This window comes from Nipponia nippon, unplaced genomic scaffold (assembly GCF_047370975.1).
Source record: "Nipponia nippon isolate SJK-2023a ecotype South Korea unplaced genomic scaffold, ASM4737097v1 scaffold_3, whole genome shotgun sequence".
NCBI classification, from domain to species: Eukaryota; Metazoa; Chordata; class Aves; order Pelecaniformes; family Threskiornithidae; genus Nipponia; species Nipponia nippon.
In genome coordinates, this window is record NW_028262347.1 from 96,187,490 (window position 1) to 96,209,593 (window position 22,104).

At 41.3% G+C, this 22,104-nt stretch overlaps 3 protein-coding genes across 14 annotated transcripts in view; 2 read left to right on the forward strand and 1 right to left on the reverse strand.

Moving 5' to 3' along the window:
• The window catches only part of SHLD2 (shieldin complex subunit 2), a 57,679-nt gene extending 50,094 nt beyond the window's left edge, over nt 1-7,585 (forward strand). The window contains exon 13 of one of the 3 annotated variants that reach the window (XR_015706470.1): nt 339-432. Coding sequence is in view for 1 of the 3 variants with exons in the window: in XM_087765589.1 (XP_087621715.1) it covers nt 7,489-7,537 (49 nt within the window). In the remaining 2 variants the exon portion in view is untranslated. Of the gene's footprint in view, nt 1-338; nt 433-7,488 lie in introns of those variants that run through there. The other 2 variants (XR_015706471.1, XM_087765589.1) reach the window with 2 other exon arrangements.
• On the reverse strand, nt 712-14,533 carry LOC104013442 (synaptotagmin-15). The gene is made up of 8 exons (XM_009465944.2): nt 14,346-14,533; nt 10,843-11,041; nt 10,010-10,152; nt 9,220-9,515; nt 8,222-8,392; nt 7,582-7,702; nt 4,722-4,901; nt 712-2,679 (listed from the first exon to the last, which is right to left on the reverse strand). Exons 1-8 carry the CDS (start codon nt 14,350-14,352, stop codon nt 2,543-2,545), a joined length of 1,254 nt encoding a protein of 417 aa, XP_009464219.1. The 5' UTR covers nt 14,353-14,533; the 3' UTR covers nt 712-2,542.
• Nucleotides 7,700-22,104, forward strand: part of GPRIN2 (G protein regulated inducer of neurite outgrowth 2) — a 43,861-nt gene continuing 29,456 nt past the window's right edge. The window contains exons 1-10 of one of the 10 annotated variants that reach the window (XM_087765600.1): nt 7,700-7,814; nt 7,911-7,996; nt 8,294-8,493; nt 10,095-10,210; nt 10,916-10,967; nt 11,184-11,263; nt 13,709-13,794; nt 17,387-17,507; nt 18,357-18,520; nt 18,899-18,980. Coding sequence is in view for 3 of the 10 variants with exons in the window: in XM_087765592.1 (XP_087621718.1) it covers nt 11,244-11,263; nt 11,967-12,071; nt 13,709-13,794 (211 nt within the window). In the remaining 7 variants the exon portion in view is untranslated. Of the gene's footprint in view, nt 7,815-7,910; nt 7,997-8,293; nt 8,494-10,094; nt 10,211-10,915; nt 11,092-11,183; nt 11,264-11,833; nt 13,795-15,992; nt 17,914-18,356; nt 18,521-18,898; nt 18,981-22,104 lie in introns of those variants that run through there. The other 9 variants (XM_087765592.1, XM_087765599.1, XM_087765596.1 and 6 more) reach the window with 9 other exon arrangements.

A 22,104-nucleotide genomic window follows, 5' to 3' on the forward strand; every position in this document is an offset into this window, starting at 1 on the left:
AGAAGGTAAGGCAGAGAGTGATATAAATAAATACCCTGCTTGAGTAGTGGTAGGGCCACTTCTCCAAGATCCTGTTCTCTGGAGCAAGAATGTAACCATGGTGTCTGTTCTATAATGCTGGTAAATTGCTGCTCACGCTCATTTGATGGGGTTGTACTTTCATTAAGTTACATGCTAGATTTATTGCAGAGCTTTAGAAATTCCTGTATTTGTCAATAGTAATGGAAAGTATTGAGGAAGGTGACACATCTTGTATGATCTTGTATCTATTTCTTGTGTATTTCTTGGATGGGGGTTTTCCGTGCTATGTATCTTGGTAAAAATTTAAAATTTTTTAGAGGAAAGGAAGGACTGTTAGTTGCTGAGAGGTCCTCCTTCATCTGGATATGTCTCAAGCAGAAGACAAGATGGATGATCTATAAAAGGCAGTAGGTAAAAAAATTACTCTATTGTGTGACAATTGTCACACTGTATTATAACTCCTTATTTAATAATGTTTCTCACTTTACTGGAATAACTGTCTTGTTCAGGAAGAGTCAAAAAGGACCTTTCTCATTTACTTCACTTGGATGACCTTGAGCAAAGTCAAGTACATTGGTAAGTGCACTTAAATATGTTCCTTCGTGATTTTAGCTGGAATTATTGAACACACAAACTGAAAGCATCGGTACTTTAATGTATAAGAAGCGCAAAGAAAAGAGACCACATTAGTACGATGCATTGTTTTATTACTTGGACTGTACTGTACATCAAGTCAGGCAGGTGACTTCCCACTTAGAGGTATTTCTGTTAATAGACACTGTACATTACATGCATCTTCCTACAGAAGTTAGTAAACCTAACTGTCCGAAACATTTTTAAGTTTACTTTCAAGGTCTTTAATGTTTATCGGTATGATTTAAATCATAGAGGGACATAATGTATTTGGTAAAATTGCTTTATTGTAGTAATATAGTTATCATAGAGCTTACATAGTTTTCCTTCCCAGCTCGATCATGTTGCCTATTAGACTGGTTTTCAGTGGTTTTGTAGGAGTAAAATTTGAAAACAGCTCTTTGGGATTGGGGATGCTGCCATTACTCATTTAACAGATATAATGAGGGTTGAACATTTTGTAAAATTCAATTAAATGTAATGAGTCTAGGCTCGTCTTATACCCAGTGGTGTAGTTAGCAAGGCAGACTGAGGGTACCACATAACACTTCAAGTGGGGTATCAGGTGAAGTGGAGTCTGTTACCTTACAATTCCTCTCGGATATATTCTCATTCATAATATTTCCTTTAGATAATAACTATTATCAAAATGGAAAGTGTCCTCATTTCCCCAGAGAAGCCTCATTTTTCTAATATATTGAATTAATTAATATAGTATCCTGTTTGGAAGGAAGTTGGCTTTATTTCAGCTGCAGAGATTATGGTCCTCTTGGAACATAATTGGACAAAATGTTTTGGTGCAATAGTGTGTGTGTCTGGTTTATGACTGCATGGCGTGAAAGGTACAGAGTTCAGGTCCACAGTGAACAATCAAGAAGAGAAGAATGTCCTATTTATTTTATTTTGATTAAAAATAATTGCTCTGAACTATTTTATAGAGCAGTAATTTACTTAATGAAGAAAACTCTACCACTAAAACAGACATATGTCCTGAGGGCTTAAGCTAAGTGGATTTTCAATGTAAGAATGGTCATACTAGGTCAAACCCAAGGTTCTTGTAATGAACGCTCTGTCTCCAGCAGAGATGTGTTTAGGGAGAAATATATAAGGACAGGACAGGTCCCTTGTATTACTTTCTCAGAGTACTCCCGCAAGCCTCCAGCCATTTGTGACTTCAGGACTTCTTTTATGCTTCTTCCTTAGTGTTAACATAGTGTTGTACATTGGGGTCAGCTGAAAACACCTAACTGAATTACTGCAAGAAATACACTGTGCCAAGGGACGTGAACAGGTGCTTCTAGGTTTCTGATCAATAAACACCCAGTGCTTTCCACCATTCATATTCAAAGGAGGTTTTAAATATAATGCTATTTTAAATAAATTGTAAATTTAGTAGTCAGTCAACATCTTTTGGGCTTTGTATCTTTTGGCATGCTTACCGGGCTTCCAGCCCTTTTGGTGAAGCTACTCTGTCTGTGGTGATGCATTGCAGTGGACATCACTGAAAATTCTTAGGTCATTTTGGGTTCTGTTCACATGATGAATGATCGTTTGTGCCCAGAACTCAGGACCAAGAATTGGAATTTACTAGTCAAAATAACTAACACTGGAAGATCATGTTTGTCTTCCTGTTTTGTTTACTCCGTTGCATATTAATTACATTGGAAATATATTTTGAAGAGAGGAAAGATAGCGTTCCAGCCTAGCAGGGACCAAGTTTTCTCTTTGTGTCTGGGCAAGGAAAGAATTTACTTATTTTATTCTTGTCTACTTCGGAGTGTAAAATGGTCAAAGATTTTGTACCCTTTATCATTAGATTATGAAAGATAGTGAGAGCTTTTCCATTTTAAGGTTGTTGTTGGTTTGTTTTTTTTTTAATCCATGCTGTTTACGTGCTGTGGCAGAGAGCATGCCATCGTTTAACCAACTCCTTGGGCCTGCTGATCATTTCATTCCAGTGTTCTAGTTCTTTGCCGCGGGTGTACATGAAAGGCCCAACTACTACACGTCCCAGCAGATGTGTTTCTGGGAAAAAGAGAAAGCAGTTAGTGATTAACACCTGTAAGTCCTTCTCTGAAATCCTTACCTAAATTAGAATATTAACTTGTATTTCTCTAATGCATGTTCTGAAAGTTATTTCTAAACCAAAATTTTCATCAAAGAATTTACTCTAGATTTCAAGTTCCATTGTTTCTATGTGCTAAGATTCAGCATTAAAAGGTACTGCAGAAAGTGGCTATTTAGTCAATTCAGGCCTACCCTACTGCCTGCACTCTGAGCTAGAACCAGTTTAAGGCACACAGATCTGTATCTGCCCAGCCCCTCTACCTCAAGCGTACTGTGGACGTGTGCCCTAGTTTTGGGCATCAGCAACTTTAGTAGGATTCATATGATGCTCTAGCTTGGGAAAGAATAGATTTAGTTACTGAGACAGCTGGGAGCCGCAATACGTGGGTTGCCACTGACCGCTGTCTGCCAATGAGCAGATTGTTTCTTCATGCCTGAACTTTTCAGCAGTGGATGGGGAAAATAGTTTGAGCCTGCCTCACGTGAATTTCAGAATGTTTGTCAAACGTGCGGCTGTCTGCAAGTGAAAATGATGAAAGACAGTGGAAGTTTGCGTTTGCAGACAACACCAGGTTGGGTGGAAGTGTTGATCTGGAGGAGGGTAGGAAGGCCCTGCAGAGGGACCTGGACAGGCCATATCATTGGGCCAGGGCCAACTGTATGAGGCTCAACAAGGCTCAGTGCCGGGTCCTGCACTTGGGTCACAACAGCCCCATGCACCGCTAGAGGCTGGGGGAGGAGTGGCTGGAGAGCTGCCTGGCAGAAAAGGACTTGGGGGGTGTTGGTTGACAGCCGCCTGAACATGAGCCAGCAGTGCGCTCAGGTGGCCAAGAGGGCCAATGGCATCCTGGCTTGTATCAGGAATAGTGTGGCCAGCAGGACCAGGGAGGTGATAGTGCCCCTGTACTCGGCACTGGTGAGGCCGCACCTCGAGTACTGTGTTCAGTTTTGGGCTCCTCACTCCAAGAAGGACATCGAGGTGCTGGAGCGTGTCCAAAGAAGGGCAATGAAGTTGGTGAAGGGTCTGGAGCACAAGTCTTATGAGGAGCGGCTGAGGGAACTGGGGTTGTTTAGCCTGGAGAAGAGGAGGCTGAGGGGAGACCTTATTGCTCTCTACAACTACCTGAAAGGAGGTTGTAGCGAGGTGGGGGTTGGTCTCTTCTTCCTAGTAACAAGCGATAGGACGAGAGGAAACAGCCTCAAGCTGCGCCAGGGGAGGTTTAGGTTGGATATGAGGAAAAACTTCTTCACCGAAAGGGTAGTCGGGCATTGGAACAGGCTGCCCAGGGAAGTGGTTGAGTCTCCGTCCCTGGAGGTATTTAAAAGAAGGGCAGACGTGGTGCTTGAAGACATGGTATAGTAGTGGACTTGGCAGTGCTAGGTTAACGGTTGGACTCGATGATCTTAAGGGTCTTTTCCAACCTTAACGATTCTATGATTCTATTGAATTCTGATTTGCTTCTCTAAGCAGAACTCCTTAATGGATTCTCTGACAAGTAGTAAGAGGTGGCCTCAAGCATCAGGTTTTCTGCCAGGGAATGGGGATGTTTGTAATCTTTCTTCTTTCTCACTGCTTGAACTGCTGTGACAAAATTCCTATTCCTCTTTCAAACTTGGTTAGGAACAGTGAATGGCTTCAAAATCTTGGGAGGTTGGGGATTACACACACAAGTGTTCACAGAACGTAATTGCATAAGCTTGTTTTCTTAGGATACCAGAATGAAACAAAATTACAACACCTTGTACTGACAGTGACTAGCCTACAGTTATTTTATTCATGTCTTCTATTTAATTTATCTTTAGCCTCTGAAAGAGAGACTTACACTTACTGCAAATAAGTTGTTCTGCTTTTTAATGAAACAGCCTGTGAAATACCCCAAACCTTTTATATATGTTTTATGATTATTGCTGAAAAGGAATTAGTTCCTCCCAGCTTTAAATGTCTCTGCAATATGTAAGAGATTTATGACATCTTAACTGTAATACTTTATATAGCTTACGTTCTCCCTTGATGCTCTGGAGCACAGATAGACTCAGGCTTGTTGTATCCAGCTCTGTCTGATCTGCCTTGAAACTGAAGGTTTCATTATACACTGGATTGGGAGATCCCAGAACGGCTGCTGTCTTTTTACTTTTGATTAATTTATTATGGTTCATTAGCGAGACTTTGACATACACACCTTGAAGAAAAAGAAATTCAAGAAGAAAATACATCAGAGGCAGTTGGGAGAAGGCTCAAGGAATTTCTTGCCTTCAGGAGTCAATATTACGTATAAAATTAGATCATGAATGATTCCCGAAATATGGCAGCATGGCAATGCATAATATTAAGCAGGGACTACCCAAAGTACTTAGGGTGCAGTTTTGCAGTGTACTTTCCAATTTAAGAGCTGTTAAAAGGAGCAGTCATATTCTTACCCTGCATCCTTGATCTTATATTCCTGTACCTTCCCTTCATCTGACGGAGACTTTTATGAAGGCTTAGTTTGTTGGGTCAGTAGTTAATTTCATATATTTGATCACATGATTGTTTGATCCAACACAAGGGAGGCCGTGAGGGAGGAGCCATGTCGTAGAGCTGCAGCCTGCGCTTGGATTGGATATGTTTCGGGGAAAGGATTCTCCTAGTCAAAGAAGAATCCTTAAACAAAAGGTTTTACTAATGACTTCTAGCCCTGTGGTAAGGGATTCTGTAGAAACATTGAGGAAAAGATCAGTGATCTCTGCTCTTTCTTCTAAAAAATATTACAAAAACTGTGTGTGAGTGTGCGAATGAGAACAACAACAAAATTCCGCTTTGCTTCCCGAAGGGGACCTGTATTGCATTGTGGTCTTATTCAGTAGATCTTTGACAATGAGATCCAAAGCAGTCTGAAATTTTCCTTTCTTCCCTACCCTACCCCTCTACAAAATTTAGTGACAAGTGTGTAGAAATTTCATCTTCATTGATGGCTAAAGGTTTGTTCTTTCCAGTGAAGCAGTAATAGATTCCATGCTGCTGCTGTGTTTATTGCTCCCTGCAATTCACTTCATTAAGGTTCACCTGTATAGCAAAAATGATTAGAAATGTCAGGACTGAGACAGCATTGATAGACTCCTAATGTCTCCCTGTTATTTCCACAGATGCAGTTGGCTGTCATTACTGTTTCAGAGGGCGCAGGATTACCAGAACAGACTACTTTTTTTTTTTTTTTTTTTTTTTTTTTTTATGGCAGAGCTGCTGCCTCAGTGCTATATATGGAAAAAGTTACTATGTAAACTACTTGCACAAAGTCTGACTTTTCATTACTTATTACTTCTTAATACATTTAATTGAGTGATTTGAATCTAAAAATAAATGCCTCCTTGCTGTACTATACTGCGTATTTTCCATCAAAGATTAGTGTTGCACTAATCCCTGTTAATATAGAAAACTTTTCATTCCAGTTTCTTCAGGATTTACCAGAGAATCTATGGACCTTAAATCATACTTGAAGGGCATTATCAAAGGAAATAACACCCAATTTATTTAATTTTCCTTTTTTTTCCTTAGTAGTTTATTCTAGAGAATTGCCTTCTGGCAGCTCTTCCTTCCAGAGTGTGCCCATAACTCTTGCTTATTACGATAACCTGAAGTATACCAGCACTAAGATAACATGGCAGATTAATGCTAGATTTGTAGAAAGAAATACATAGAGTTCTGGCTCTTTGTGCTACAGAACTTCACAAAAACCTGCAGGCAGAAACATGATGTATTAAGAAGTGTGTTCTCCCTCTCTTGTAAAGTTATTGAGATGATGCAAAATTAGAACATTTGTTCGTAGTTCATGATGCTACTTAGTTCATCTGCCATGAACCAGTCATATTTTTTCTGGCCATCTGTATCTTAATTATTTGTTTATTAAGACTAATACATTCTGTAATATATTTCTCTTTCAACAAGTGCACGAGGTATGATTCTGCTTGTTGGAAACCTCTATACTCTCATCATTTTACTGTGCATTTCTTAATCTATGAATTTTACCCTAAACAGAGCAAATTTATCTCTAACATTATGAATGCAGATTTACTCATTTAGAGGGCATTGTTTCTAAAGTTAAACCTCCTGGTAACAGCCCACTCAAACCTCAAAACAACTTCGTAGTTGATGTGTGTATATAGAGAACTAAACCTCTCTTCTTTTTAACTGCCGGGTGTATTTTGCGTTTATATTGTTCAGTTTCAAAGCCCTTCAAAAAACTCACTACAGATTCAAACAAGTTTGGTTCTTCCATCGGTTTTTGCTTTGAGTGTTTTTAGATTTTAAACAGCATTTTGAGGTAATCTCTACACTCAACATCTCTGAGGCAAAGGACACATGAGCATGATGTACCAGGAAAACCCCCACTGCGGTAAGGGAGAAAAGTTGTGACTCCATGCCATGGTTCTTTGAACAATGGCCAGGCTGTCCTAAAATGGGAATCTTTTCCCAGTTCGGTTCTTCCCAGGACAACTGTTCAGCGTAAACGGTTGTCCTGCAGCCGTTACCTCTGGGCTTTTGCCTTGAGGCAATTCTGTTCATGTCAATATCCCCTGAAATGCCGCCTTCTCTGGATTGGAGTGCAGCAAAGGGACGTTGCTCACTGTATTAAAGCAGGAGAAAAAAATGGCTACTGATGAGAAGACTTATTATGAAACAAAACCAAAACATAGCAGAACTGAGCTATCAAAATCTAATTATGCCAGTAACAAAGTATGGCTTGTTTCTACTCAAATTAAATCACCTAGATGTTTATTTGTTCTTTTCAGAGTCACTCAGTACAAGCCCGGGTGGACAGATGAGGAAGGAGCAAATTAAAACAGGAATTCTGGAGCTGATAGCAGAGAGGAAATCACACTTACTGACAGCATGGCTCTCCTCCTGGAGCTTTAATCCTCTTGCCCTCAGAACCACCACAGTGAGACGGCCCAGGTAGTCATTGTAGCTGAGGGAGAACTGGATATCACCGTAGTCTGAAGGAGGCTTTGGAAGCAGAAGAACACTTGTCAAATATATCTGAAAAACTCCCTCTTCATGAAGACAAATGGGGAGAAAAAAGTTCTTCATACTAGCGGTTTTTGCCACAGCAAGGCATGTGAGTGAACTGTAATGGCTTTATTTATGCTGTTGTGACATTTGATAGAACCAATTAATCAGCCTTCCTGAACCTTTGAATTCCTGTCTCTTCCAGGTGATGCCTATTTCCTTGCCTCTTCTGCTTTTTTTCTGCTCTTACTAATTCAAAACAGAAGCAAACAACACAAGGTGCTTTCTTAGGTAACTGTCTCCTAACTCGTGTGACTGTTTCTGAGCAGTTGGATGATCCCTATACAACAGCTATGGATCTGCAGATTGGTAAGGTGGGAATTTTGATTCCAGATGTTTATCAAATACTTCTGCATTTGATGTATTTGATACAACATACTTCTACTTCAGCTGTATCCCTCCAGTACTTGTAAGATGACGGAAGTTCCACAATGCCAAGCAGCCTGTATCACATACCTCCAAGTTTTCTTTCTCCAGATCTCTCCATATGACTAGTTTGTTGTCATCAGTTAATGTTTCATTTTTCAGTGGGAAGATAACTTGGCCTAGGAGATGATGCTTCTTCTGTTTATCAACATGATAAACCAAAAACTTCAGGGTCCTTTGGAGCAACATTTTACTGGAAACCTGTACAGGAAAAGGAAGAATATATTAATAATTATAAAACATGAGAGACTCTTCTACTCTAGCATGACTTCAAAGGAAGACTTTTTCAAAGTGTGTTAAAGGTAGGTGGAGATTTCCTTTGATTATTTGAAATCCACTTTCTTAATTTGCCTCAAGTTTTAGCTATGCAGGAGTCTAAAGATCCAAGCTAAAACAGAATGAGTTGATTTGAAAAATGTGAAGTTAGCTGGCGGTTTTTCAACTCATATAGATCTAGTGTTATGTGATGCATTCACTTCCAGACACAAATGTTTAGAAATCTGTAAACATTCATTTTTCAGTTGTCTGAAACACGACCTTTTTTTGGTTTTAAAGCTTTTGTCTTGTGACACCTGTTCAAAGCCTCTTGGCATAGGGAGCCAAGCTCCTAGCTTTACAGCACTACACAAATAGTATACCAGACATCTCACGAGTTCTAGTTTCTAGCCTACTCTCACAGCAAAGAAACTAAAAGCTATGAAAGCAGTAGTTCAGTATAGGCTGCTTCTGGACTTCTAGAGCTGCTGGGCTGAACAGCTCAGCCATACTTCAGACTGGAGTTTTCGCCATTCCCAGGGCAAGTTCTAGAATCCTCAACTTTGGTGCAGACCACAAATAAGATCAGTTCTGGAGCCACAGACTTAAGTAGCCCAGGATCTCCAGAAACCCCAGTAATAAATCCTATCTCAAATGGAAACGACTTGTATCTTGGTAGAAGTTTGTAGAAAATTACTTTTCACAAAACATGTACTGTAGTTTGACAAGACAATATTTGCAAACAAAAATCTGCTTCATAAAAGGAAAAGTACCTGAAAAACAAAGTTTTCATCAAACTGCGGGTTAAGGGTTTTGCGTTTTGTTTTGGACTGCAAGTAGCTTCTTTCATCAGGCAGCAAGTAGATTTTCACAAATGGACTACAGGAATCAGCAGGAGCCTGCAGCTTTCTGACTTTGATCAAGGAGACGAGGAGCCTTTCTGACTCCTGCTCATATTCTATGGAGAACCAGAGGCGGCCAATGTTGCCTTCAGGAAAATCTGTCTCGCTTTTGTCTTCAGGAAACTTGTACAGCTCTGGGTTAATGGTCCCTACAACATAAGCTCCAGCTTCATGAAATAAAAAACAAGCACCCTCAGATTAGTCTCAAGACTGTAGCAAGCATTTTTATAACCACTGCTGTGTTAGGGAAATCGCATTAATCTCTTTATTAACAATCCATTTTTGCATAAACTTGGTATTTTAATTCCTTTTCCCTCAAATTTAGGCGAGTAGTAGGCTGTACCACTTTTCTTTCTCTTATTCCTGTGACTGTACCTTGATAGTTTTGGGTATTTGTTGTTGCAGCCTGCAACTGGTCACTCTGCTGTTTCTGGGGACAGCAATCAGATATGTCCTGGCCCAATTCCTTTATATATATATATATATATATATATATATATATATATATATATATATATACACACACACACACATACATACATACATACATATAGTGTTTAGGGCTTGTACTGGTAACACTATGTCTGGTATACCCCCAATAAAAATGCTTCATAATAATAAAGGTACCCTTAAAAAGGATCCCATTTTTGCAGTGCCATACCCAAAGAATGAAATGATGACCGTGGCCCAGACTGAGGAATCATGTAGGGGTCACCATCTTCCTGAACCTGTTCCTCATTCATCAGGTTAGTCCAGTCTCGCCCATGCAGTGTCGGTGGAATGATGAACGGAACGCTTCTGGATCTGCTCAAGACAACAACAGCTACCGACTCTTCTGGTTTAAATATGGAAACCAAACTTGGTAACACTAATAAGTTTACTGGTTTTCTCTGTAAAAGTTCTTTGTAAAAATTCTAGAGATGCATAGGTAGAAAACATAAATACCCCTTGTTTTGCAATTTATTTTATTTATATAATGGCTAAAGGTCCAGCAAGGGACATCAGATCTTAATTCCTCAGCCAGATCCCTCACTTTTTCCCTTTCTTCTTTAGAATTGATCTTTCAAAGGAAAGGGAGAATTAACTGCAGCTGCTTGTTTTAGAGCCCCAAAGCCCTGCAGTAACTAACTTTCTAAGACAGTCTCCTTTCTGAACTGCAGTCCTATGGTTTGGTTCTCAGATGCTTCAATACGAGACCACCAGGAATGACTGAGGCTGAATTTGTCTAGGTAACAGATAAAGCTATCCATGCACCAACTACACTTGAATGTATTATCTCTTTTACATAAAACAGAAATAATCGTTGCATTCATAGTTACAGAAAGTATTATTTTCCTAAAGGAACAAAACAGAACGTGACTGTTTTCATATAATTTAGGGGTCTCATTTATTTCTGTACATGTCTATACTTAGATCACCCCCTCATTTGAGATTTGACAAGCTGAAATAAATTAACAATAGTGTATGCTTTAAAAACAAAACAAAAATAGGTACCTTGTGCTTTTTAGTTGAATTTCAGAAGCTGACTGATCCTGAAACATGGCATTTGCATTTGTTGTTTTGACAGGACTGGTGAGCTTTTCATATGAAAGGAGGCGGCAAAATTTCTTCCAGAGCAGGTATGCAGTTATTCCAATGAGAACAAATAAAAGGATCCCTCCGATTATACCTCCAGCAACAGCAACTGCTTGTTCTGTTCAAGCACAGAAGCACATGAAGCATCATAGGAGGATCAAAGTTTATGTATGTTTTGAGGGTAGACAGGAATATTAAAGCTGACAAATTTATTTACAGAAACATTCCACTCACGTGCACGTTTTTGTCTTTGGTTATAGCATGATGCAACACCTGAAGATGTATGACATCGGCGGTGAGAAATTAAAAAGTGTTCAGATATGCTGGCAATGACTGCAAGGTAAGAGACTATAGAGAGGAAAAAAACCCCCAAACTCAAGGAGTTGTTTGGGCTCTTATTTTACATTCGCATAAGCATTTACCTTAGCGTGGCAGAAGTGCAAGAGCTTTCATTATAGAAGAAAAAGAAAACCCATGAGCACCTAATACAAAAGGTACCATTATTTTGGTTTGGTTTGTTCTTCCAATTATTCATCTATGTTGAATTGAGACTGGATCCTGGCTCAAGGAACAAAGCAAAGCTCTGGGTGGTTTTCTTTCTAAGGATGCATGTGTTTCCTGATCGGTAAATTCAAACTTAAGTATCCATTAAACACTGTTTCCTGAATCTTGATTACTTCAGATAAAACCAAATCTGGTATAATTCAGGTTTTGGTTTTTTCACACTAATAAAAATGAAAAGTTAATAAATGTCTTTAATGTGAATAAGAGGAATTCTGTTGTGAGAATTTCTCACTAGACCAAGGGTAGGCCATTGATAATGGGCTCAGCTGATTGTTTCTTCACGCTTGCTGAGTATGCTAGAGTAAAAGGCTGGAAAGACCACTTCTGCGCTGTACCTTATACCCAGCCTGCCTTGGCCTACCACTAAGCTCGTACTGGAGCATCGAGACGTGACTAGGTCTCAACTGGGAATTGGTCCTACCAGAATATCCTCTGTCTGCAAAGGAGCCCAAACTGCAGAATTATCTTCCACTCTGCAGCCATGGGAGGCAGCTCGGGATCAGCCGAGTACCTGTGTGCTGCCCGTTCTCAGGCTCCCCCCTGGAACTGAAGCAACAAAGTGACCTGGCGTTCTCTCACAACTGGTACCGACTTTTTTTCTTCTTCTTCTCTTCTTTTAGTTAGAGATAACTGTGATCATGCTTTACTCCTTTCTCCTTTTTATCTGTCTGTGCTCGGTAGATACCTTGCAGTTAGCCACCTCTATATGATCGTACAAGCTAATAAGACAATACAAGTACAAAATAATCAGTCAGCACTAGCAGTAGTTTTGAATAAGAATTCAACACTAATTTGATACAGTTTCTTGATTAGAGCTATAAAGAGTATAGGAAGTGAGTTGCAAATACATGTATTACTGATCTTTTTCACTGTTGCCATGTTGCAATAAGTGATATGAAATGTCCTTCAGCTACTGAACACTTATGTAAATACCTTGTGCTGTAAAATTAACCTGGCCGTAGTGCCTCAAAGGCCTTTATCTGATCCTATCTCATTTTCCTGCCTTTGCTACAGTTACAGAAGCCAAATAATTTTTGCAGCTCCCCTCCCAGTGTGTTGCTTTAGTTCTCTGCAGGAATTAGCTGGCTGCTTCCCCATGAGTCGTATAACCACTCATGTCTGCCAGCACCGTGGAGCAACCACCCTGCTCCTGGCTATACCACAGCAACAGGCACTTTGCTGTCCTTGCAGCCGGTAGCTGGGCTGAATACGTTTCAGCATTTAGCCAGGCTATTAGTACAATAGTATTAGTACAAGACTTATTCTGAGGAAGAGGAAACAAGTACCTATATGGTATGGGTTTATATTAATAGAGAGAAGTCTGGTTGTGCTACACTGGTAACTTAGTTTTCTTTCATAAAAATGCACAGCATGAGGAAATGTGTAACAAATGCAGTCCTGAGCATGGAAATCCTCTGTGTGTGTTCCTCTTAGTTTTGTAGGGCATGCTCGAGTATGTCTTCAGTCAGATTACCAGTTTATTACAGCTTAGAAAGCCTGATGCAGAAAAAATAGTTTAATGCCCATGAATGTAATAGAAATTAATGGTTCACTTCATACAGGTGTACTACCAACAACACAAATGTTTCTATGGCTGGTGGTTTTACCGTCTGACATAGGTACCTTAAAGGTTAACATTTCAAGCAAGCTCAACCGGGCTCTGTCTGTGTAACTCGTCCTCTCCATTCCCAAGTCTTTAATGCTCTCAGCAGCAGTCCTCTGTTCCCCCATAACCAGTTTGTCACCATTTACCTTTAAGGACAGCAAGCTGCGGTGCGCTGTAATGCAATATATAGTATATCAGCTGTTCACTGATTTTGGAGTAAGAGAATGAGTTTCCAGTCTCTTCATTCATGCGTTTAATGTACTGAATTTGTTCACTGCAGAATGATGTTAGGTATCCGTGGCCCACCCACTGCCATTGGCTCAAATTTTGCTGTTTTATTTTTACACGGTGGTAGACATAAGCTAAAGTTTTACCCATCTCAGTAAAGCTACCTATGATTTAAGGAGGGTAAGGAGAATTTGGCTCACTTTTAGTCCATCTTATCTGATTAGATCAGCAACGGAACCAGTAGCTTAAGGCACAATGTAGCACTAGTCACAAAATCAACGATTGAAATAAGTTGAATCCATTGTGTGCAGGGAGAAAATACGTATCTCTTTCAATAACTACCCGTCATCATGAGAAATTGATGTATTGTATTCTGCTGCGGTGCAGGAACGTGGCAACTGGAGATGAAAGAGACCTGTTGGACCACTTCATCTCCAAGCGGCTTGTGCTGGGGGACTGTCCACTGTTAAAAGGTACCAGGTTTATCCTAGCACAGAGAAATGTTGGTGGTCATCACCTGTCTCCTTTGGGATTGGATCCCTTTTTGCTTAGTGTCTGACGATACGCTTTTAATAAGCTTTTCTTAAACTTTGCAGTAAGCCTTCTGGAGTTATGACCGGCCAATTCTCCATCAAAAGCTTTAATCCCTATATAAATACTCAGATTTATTAACGCCTACAGTACAGGCATATGTACCGTATAAACCAAATTATTTGGGGTGGCGGACTAAAGTCCTCGCACTCGCTGCGTCTGCCTGGGAGCCCAGCTGTGCCCTGCAGCGGAGTGCCCCGGGCAGGGCACGCCGACGGCAGCTGCCTCGGACCCGCAGGGGTGGCGGGGCTGGTGCTTCCTCGGCCGGCTCCGGAGGCAGGGCGGATGGCTTTGCATTGCAGCCCTTCTGTGAGCCCATTTCTCAAACCCAAACTTTCCCCAAGGGCTAAAGCCGAGCCCTCCCCTCCCTCCTGCCCGCGCCCGGCCCCGGCGGAGCCGCAGCGGGGCCGCCCCGCGCCCCACCGGCACTTACCGGGCATGGGTGCTCGGCCTCCGTCCCATCTCCTCCCGGGCCCGCCTCGACCGCCCGCTCCCCGCGCCGGGCCCGGGGCTGCCGGCGGCCTCCGCCCGCCCCCCGCTCCCCGCCCCGCGGCCTGAGGGCCGGCAGCGCCCGGGGCGCCCCGCCCGGGCAGCCCCGCCCCGGCCCGGCCCGGCGGCGCCCGGGGGAGGCGGGAAGCCGGGGCCGAGGGAGACCCGTCTCCGGTTCCGAGCAGCCAAAAGGGAAGGGGCGCGTTGGGAAGAAGGTGCAGCCTCGCCACGGCTCCCTGTGCCCGGCCAGCCGGCGCTGGCAGCCGCGGGGGCTGGGAGGGAGGGAGGGAGGGAGGGACGGACGGACGGACAGCCGGCCACCACCGGGTTTCAGCAGCCCTTCAGCGGGCGTGATGGGGAGGGAGGTGTGGAAATACGCAGAGAAGTAGCCCTTGCGCTAGACAAAGCTTCTGTCAGCCCCCCCCCCCCCCCCCTCCGAAAAACCTGTGCGACAGTGGCTATGTGGGATAACTTCGAAAACTACAATTACGCCCAGAAAAAGACTTTGATATTAGTAGCTTAATTCTGAAAATTCGGGTGGGCAAGAAATGAGCATGCACTCGTTTCAAACTTGTAACAAAATTCATAAGCACAAAGGAACACGGAAAGTCTACTTAGACAACTGCAATTACAGCTTTTCCTATTTGTATTTATAAATGTAATGATCTTTAGTCTCTTGCGTGTGTAATAAATACAACCAAACAGATCTTAACTAACAAAATTAATCGTACATAGTTTAGAAACAAAATTATTCACCTTCGCTTCTTCTTGCCTGCTAATGCTTGCTTCTTTCTCAGCCAGTATGACAAGAATCTATACCTTAAATTTAACAACTTTGTATTATACGTGCTTGTTCTGTTCACAACTATTGCATGCATTTGCATAGTGCCATTTAATCTAAAAGCCAAAGAAATCCGCAGGAATTAAACCCATAGGATTCTAATGAAATAGCATCTGTTTCTGTGGAATCTTAGAATTCTTTTAATTGCATTTAAATATGTCCTGCTGTAGATGTAGTGTGGTTAAGCCTTTTCTATTAATTTTTGAGTCCTCTATAAGTAAGAAAGTATATAGATCATCTGTACTCTAAAAAGAGAAAGCTCCATATATTTCAGTTTTGCTCTTGTACCATAGCTGTTGAGTAAATATTGCATAGTCAATGCTTTTGCTATTCTTATTTCTACACTGAATTAGTAGTAATATTGAAGTATAGACTTTTTCCTCAGCCGTTTTGCACTTGTCAGGATAATCTCTATAAGCAAGTTTGAGACAACTGAAAGTTTTGAGTTGTGTGGCAAGACCAACAACTGTCTGCTTTCTCATAGACTCATAGAACTCATAGAATATCCTGAGTTGGAAGGGACCCACAAGGATCATCCAGTCCAACTCCTGTCCCTGCATAGGACAACCCCAAAAATCATACCATATGTCTTAGGGCATTGTCCAATTGCTTCTTGAATGTTGTCAGGCTTGGCACCGTGACTACCTCCCGAGGGAGCTTGTTCCAATGCTCCACTAACCTTTGGGTGAAGAACCTTTTCCTAATGTCCAACTTACAACACCCCTGGTACATCTTCCTGCCATTCCCTAGGGTCCTGTCATTGGTCGTCAGGGAGAAGAGATCGGTACCTGCCCCTCTTCCTTCCCTTGGGAGGAAGCTGTAGACTACGATGAGGTCTCCCCTCAGTGTCCTCTTCTCCAGGCTGAACAGACCAAGTGACTTCAGCTGCTCCTCATACAGCTTCCCCTCTAAACCCTTCACCATCTTTGTGGCTCTCCTCTGGACACTCTTTAGTAGCTTCATATCCTTTTTGTACTGCGGGGCCCAGAACTGCACACACCACTCAAGATGAGGCCGCACCAGTGCGGAGTAGAGCGGGACAATCGCCTCCCTCGACCGGCTAGCGATACAGTGCTTGATGCACCCCAGGACATGGTTGGCCCTCCTGGCTGCCAGGGCACACTGTTGGCTCATGTTCAATTTGCTGTCGACCAGAACCCCCAGATCCCTCCCCACGGGGCTGCTCTCCAGCCTCTCGTTCCCCAGTCTGTATGTACATCCAGGGTTGCCATGTCCCAGGTGTAAAATCCGGCACTTACCCTTGTTAAACTTCATACGGTTGGTGATTGCCCAGAAATCACCCGTTCCAATGAAACTGCCTCATTCAAGTCAAGAGATTGTGACTTTAGTCCAAATGGAAAAAAAACCAAACCACATCTTTTTGTGTTACATTACTCTTTCTACAATCCAAGCTTGGAACAAAAATTTAATTGCAAACTTGGGAAATTCAAAAGAATGTTGTCCTGTCCCTAAGCAGATGTCATATGAGAGACAGGAAAAGTTTATTGGGTAGTTAGTGATAATGATGCCATTGATAAACTATTTGGAATCTGGCATTGAGAAATGTAATTCTGTTACAGTATTCTCACTTGAGCTCGCTTTTACATCTGTGTGAGGAATGGTAAAGTTGCTTTAAACATCTGACTGCTTTGCAGAACGCTACAGGACAGTTCAAGTGATCCGGGCCAGATGCACTGTCTGCCATGCAAGCTGTGCTGCTTGCGTGGAGGGCTGTGAAGCGTCAACGTCTGGGAAGCAATAGCCACCTGCTGATTCAGCTCTTGTTTCAATGAGTCGGTGGATGGGATGGGGTGCGCTTGGAGGAGCAGATCTCACCCTCTCCGGGTTCCTGTGGAAGGAATTAACGGCCAAGTTGCTAAGCAGGGAGCTTTAATTTTGATTCTGTACTGTACCGCAAACTTGCTGTTCTCTAGTCTTTCTGTGCTGAGTTCTAGCACCAGTTGGAAATCAAAATAAATACAGGACGTGAGGAACACAATTACACCCTTCTTTGTCTCTGATTACTGACCTCCTTCCTAGCCCTAATTCTTTACAGATTCCCTGTTTCGTCCTATACATTACCACGCTTGGAGGAGCTAAAGTTAATTAATATAAACTAAACATATAAATACCGCTTGCCGCAGGTTTGAACGTGTCTGCTTCCAGCATGTAGTATAGCAGGGCCCAGGAGCAAGAGATGAAGGATGTTTCTCTGCGTCCGCTGTGTGTCTGATTATGGTCCTGATTGCTTCCAGCCAGAAGCTGGTATGATTTCCTTTATTGTTTTAAAAGCCCAGCTCTAAGTTCAAATATAAGATAATGCTGATCTGCCCTTGTTGACATACTGTAACTTGACTATTGTATCAGAGAGAATTCTGGAAATGTCTTAAGAGACTGCCTGCCTAAGTTTGGGCATTTTAAGAAGTCCGTTCATTTCAAGTATATAGTGTTGCCTTAACAAATATGTATTCTGCGCATTCCAGCCTTGACCAGGATTGATTCACACGCTCTGCTTCTCAGCTGATGCTGTGAATATTTATTCAGTTGTGTTTCTCACCTGCTGGATTTGAAAAATAGTTTTGTTTTCTCACAGAAAGTTTATCTCTGGAACAGCTGAGAGCAAGCTGAGAGTTTAATGTTTTGTGAACCTAGATGTTGTACTATAAACATTGTAAGTTTCTGGTGCTTTTTTTGTAACATAACATATACACTTTTCAGTGTGCGTATCCAGGTGTTGCTTCTTACAGTAAAACCTTGGCCTTTAAAAGCCCATGTAAAAATTCCATTTGTAACTACAAAATTATATTTACTATACTTCAGGATAATCACCAAGATATCCTGGTTTAGAATACAGGGAAAGGATGCTGCATTCTGCCTACTTTTTTAAATGATTTTTGTAGTATTAGCAGCAAAAGTAAGGAGTCAGGCCCCCAACTAGTAATACATATTTCCTAAGTATGTTTTCCTTTGTATTCTGTTTTTCTGACTCCGGTGGCACATTCCTGTAATGTCTTTGAAAATATACATTCTCATGAAATTGCATAGCTCGTCATCCGGGGAGATAACAAATACGGTAGTTTTTACTGTGTATGTCTGACACTACTTTCCTTATAGGCAATTTCCTTGCTTTGGTGGGAGTTAGTTAGTCTTGTTTTGACTGCTGAAATGATGATACCATTTTTACGGCTGCTCAGGCAGAGGTGGTGTTCTTGCTTTGGCAAAGGTGACACTGATGCTGAAAAGGCAGACGTCGTCACTGGAAGAGATGTGTAGAAAAGGTAAGCCTGAAAATCTGCTGTGATGTTGCTCTTAAACCCTCCGAAAAATAGAAAGAGAAGTTGGAAATGGATTATCATCTCTAAGGAATTGATTTAAAAAGTCAGAACACTCAAGCTACAGAATATTCTGTCACAAAACAGTTTTCTAAAATGTGTTAATTTTAAAACAGTGTTATCACATTGACCGTGAGACACCAACTTAAGTAACATGTTTGCATCATTTATCATATGATATTATAATTTCCACTAGAGTGGGTGAAATTGAAATGTGTGTATTTTTGAAATCGGATATCTTTTTGAAATATTTGCTTGGCACCTTTTATACCATTCTGTTTACAATCAAGTTGACTGCATGTAATTACTTAATGCTGTTTGTAGGCACACGCCATGACAGAGAATAGAGAAATACTTAAAGAAGATTCAGCTGTAGAATCGGAAGCATCGGTAGATCCTTCTAATGGTAAGTAATTCTAGCATAATTCAGTTGACACTTTCCCTCTAAAGTCTAATCCCTACTGTAATTTATTAATAACCTTAAAGTTACAACAGATCCCTTTCAATGAAAGGATTTTTTAAAATTTTATCTTTTTTTTTATTATTATTATTTATTTTAATCCCATTTGGCAGCCCTAGAATGATCTTTAAATCCAGGCATTTTAAGGGAAACATATTCAAGTTCTTCTGCGTTTGCACCCACTTCCTTGTGTTTGTGAATTTTGACTTTCACATCGGTGGTACCTTCAGCTAGCATGGCGCCTAGAAAGAAGATTATTTCCCCCCCCCCAATTAAAATGTGACTAGTTTTATTGAGGCTGGTGAATCAGTCAGGGACATAAGAGATTAGGCTCTGCAGGGAGCACTGGTGGGCACCCTAACTACAACAAATAGATAACATCGAGAAGTATCATTGTGAATGGCAGAAATAATGAGTACTTAGAAATTCTATAGTGCCTTTCATTCCCAGGCTCCCAATTTCTGCACCAGCGTTAATTACTGGTAGTTAACCATCACAAAAGCTCTTTGAAATAATAGTTATTGTTATCCTTATTTTATAGATTGTTTAATAACTGGAGTTCCTCCAGATTCACACTTGTGTAACTGAGATAAGAATTTCTCCCACAATCTACTGTTGGCCTTGGACTAACATCTAGTTCTTAGCTTTAGCCGGCTGCAGATAATTGATTGTTTCAGAAAAGAAAATGTGAAAGAAAGATCTACTCTGTCCTAAAACACCCTTTGGATTCATTCTGGGAATCATTTGTTAGTTTCCTTTCAAAAGAAAAGATGGGAATGGGAGAGTAAGTGCAGCCAGAAGGGAATGAGTCTGCCAGAATTGTTTTCTTTCTGCTTTGCTGCTGACGGGAGTTGCCTTTAAGCACTGTAACTCTGAGTGTCTCAGCCTACAATCCAGAACAGCTCTCCCAGTAAAATTACAGGTATGAAATTAGGATAGAGACAGGGCCAACATGGCCAACAGGAAAAAAATCTTCAAAAGCTGCTGTGTTTGGTGCCTTTAGAGGGGCCTACGGAGAAAGACAGCAAAAGAAGAAGGGGGGGGGGGGGGGCATAGCATTAACCTCATTTAAGGGGTTTGGATTCCTCCTTTGGTATTTCATCTTAGCCCAATAAAACCCCTGACACTGCAGCTAACCTTGATATTGTTCAGGGAGAGGCGGGCAGAATGCTTTCTGGACCTGTGCAAACCTTCCACCTGAGTGTACCTGTCCCATCAGTCTCCTCCTGGCACAGAACTGGTCAACGGAGTATTGGGCACATGAAAAACTGCTGCAGCCTGCAGAGAGCGTGCTGTGCAAGGCAGACTTTTTCCATGCTTTGATACTCATCTTTTGCTAGGTATTTGAAGTCCCTGACAGACATGAACACACAATGTATTCGCTTTCTCTTTAGGGCCTTCTTACAAATCTTTTCAGCAGTGTTATGGTATACCTGCTGATATGAAAGTATACATAGATAAAGTCTGCATATCAGCACTTCTACAGAACTCAGAACGTTTGTCTTTTTTTTTTTTTTTTTTTTTTTTACCTTTTCCTTTTGCTTCTAGTATGCCTTAACTGTTGCTGTTGCCTAATAATAAAATTTATGCAGGCTGTAGCACCACCTCCTGGCCAAAGCTGGGCTTTGGTGGGAGTCAAGAGAGCAAACCAAAAAGTTCTCTTAAAGGTGACTTTTTTTTTTTTGCTCTATGAAACAGAATGCAGAAAACGTGAATTTTTATTCCTTTCAATTAACTTTTCCTTCCTGTGTTTTACAATAGGAATTTCAGCAATACCAAGTCTGCTTTTACAACATGTTCTGATGGCTGTAGGGTTTTTTTGCTAGTGTAAATTGCATTAAGAAAGTTAGCAGCTGTTGCTGTTTTAAGAAAAAAAGGGTACAAAATGTTCCTTTAAAATTACTTCTGTTAATAAGCTCCAAGTTCACAGATGATGTGCACAAGGCCTGTAGAGATTTTTGCAGAGAAAATTACTTGCAAAGCTCTGGCTTGCATGGCTGTAAAGCTTTTTGGGGGCAATATCTGGCTTTTTTTTTTTTTCTGGTTTTATACACCACCTAGCCTTGGTAATAGTAAACTAAATCTCGTAACTTTGACAAGACCTTGCAAGATTACTTATGTACACATGCAAAATAAACTGTTCACGCAGCTGTAGCGATGAACAACAAATGTTGCTCTAAGGCAAGCTAGTTTTTATTTTAGACAATATTTCCTAACTCTCACTCCCTCTGGAACAGATAATGGATTTAGGCCAGACATAATGTAAATCGGGTATGAGTACTCTAAGACAAATGTGGAGGGATTGCTGAGCAGGCAGATGAATCTGTAGAGAGGAATGCATCTTAAGATTTGGGTGAAGTGCAGGAAAGCACAAAATCATGTACATGGCATAGCAGTCATACCACATGTAATATAGCCCTAATTGGTACAGCCTTATGGCATGTAAACTTTTAACTGAGAGCAGAATTTGATTGTTTTTGGGAGCAGATACAACTGGAATGAGATACTGAAAGCTGAAGATCTGTTTGCTTTAACTTAGGGCTGTTTCTGCAGGCACATGCACCTAAAACTGCTCCATGTATAGCAACAACAGATTTACAGATGTCATCCCATACATATTTGTGGTTTTAAAAAAAAAAAAAAAAAAAAAAAAAAAAAAACAACAAAAAAAACCCAAAACAACAACAACAACAAAAAAAGCCAAACAGTGGTTCCCAAAAGCCTGGGCAAGACTGTAGTGAGGTCTTCAGGGTCAAGGACGTAAGAAAAAAATTTTTTAAATCCTGAATGCAAGGAAAAAAGAATAAACTTTTCATATAATGAAGTCCTTATTTTATCTGCATAAGTGATCCTTTTCCTCTGCACAGCGGCCCGGAGACTGCAGGGCGGGTGCCATCCCTGGGCTCCCACTGCTGGCTTTCCTTTGCAAACCGCCGCACAGGGCAGAGCTGAAACGTGACTGACGTTACCTGGCCCCAGCTTCTGGCTCTGCCAGAATAAATGGTTCAATGCGATCACAGAATCCGCTAGGAGACCATCCTAATATGTAAAGGGACTTAGCAGCAAAAGG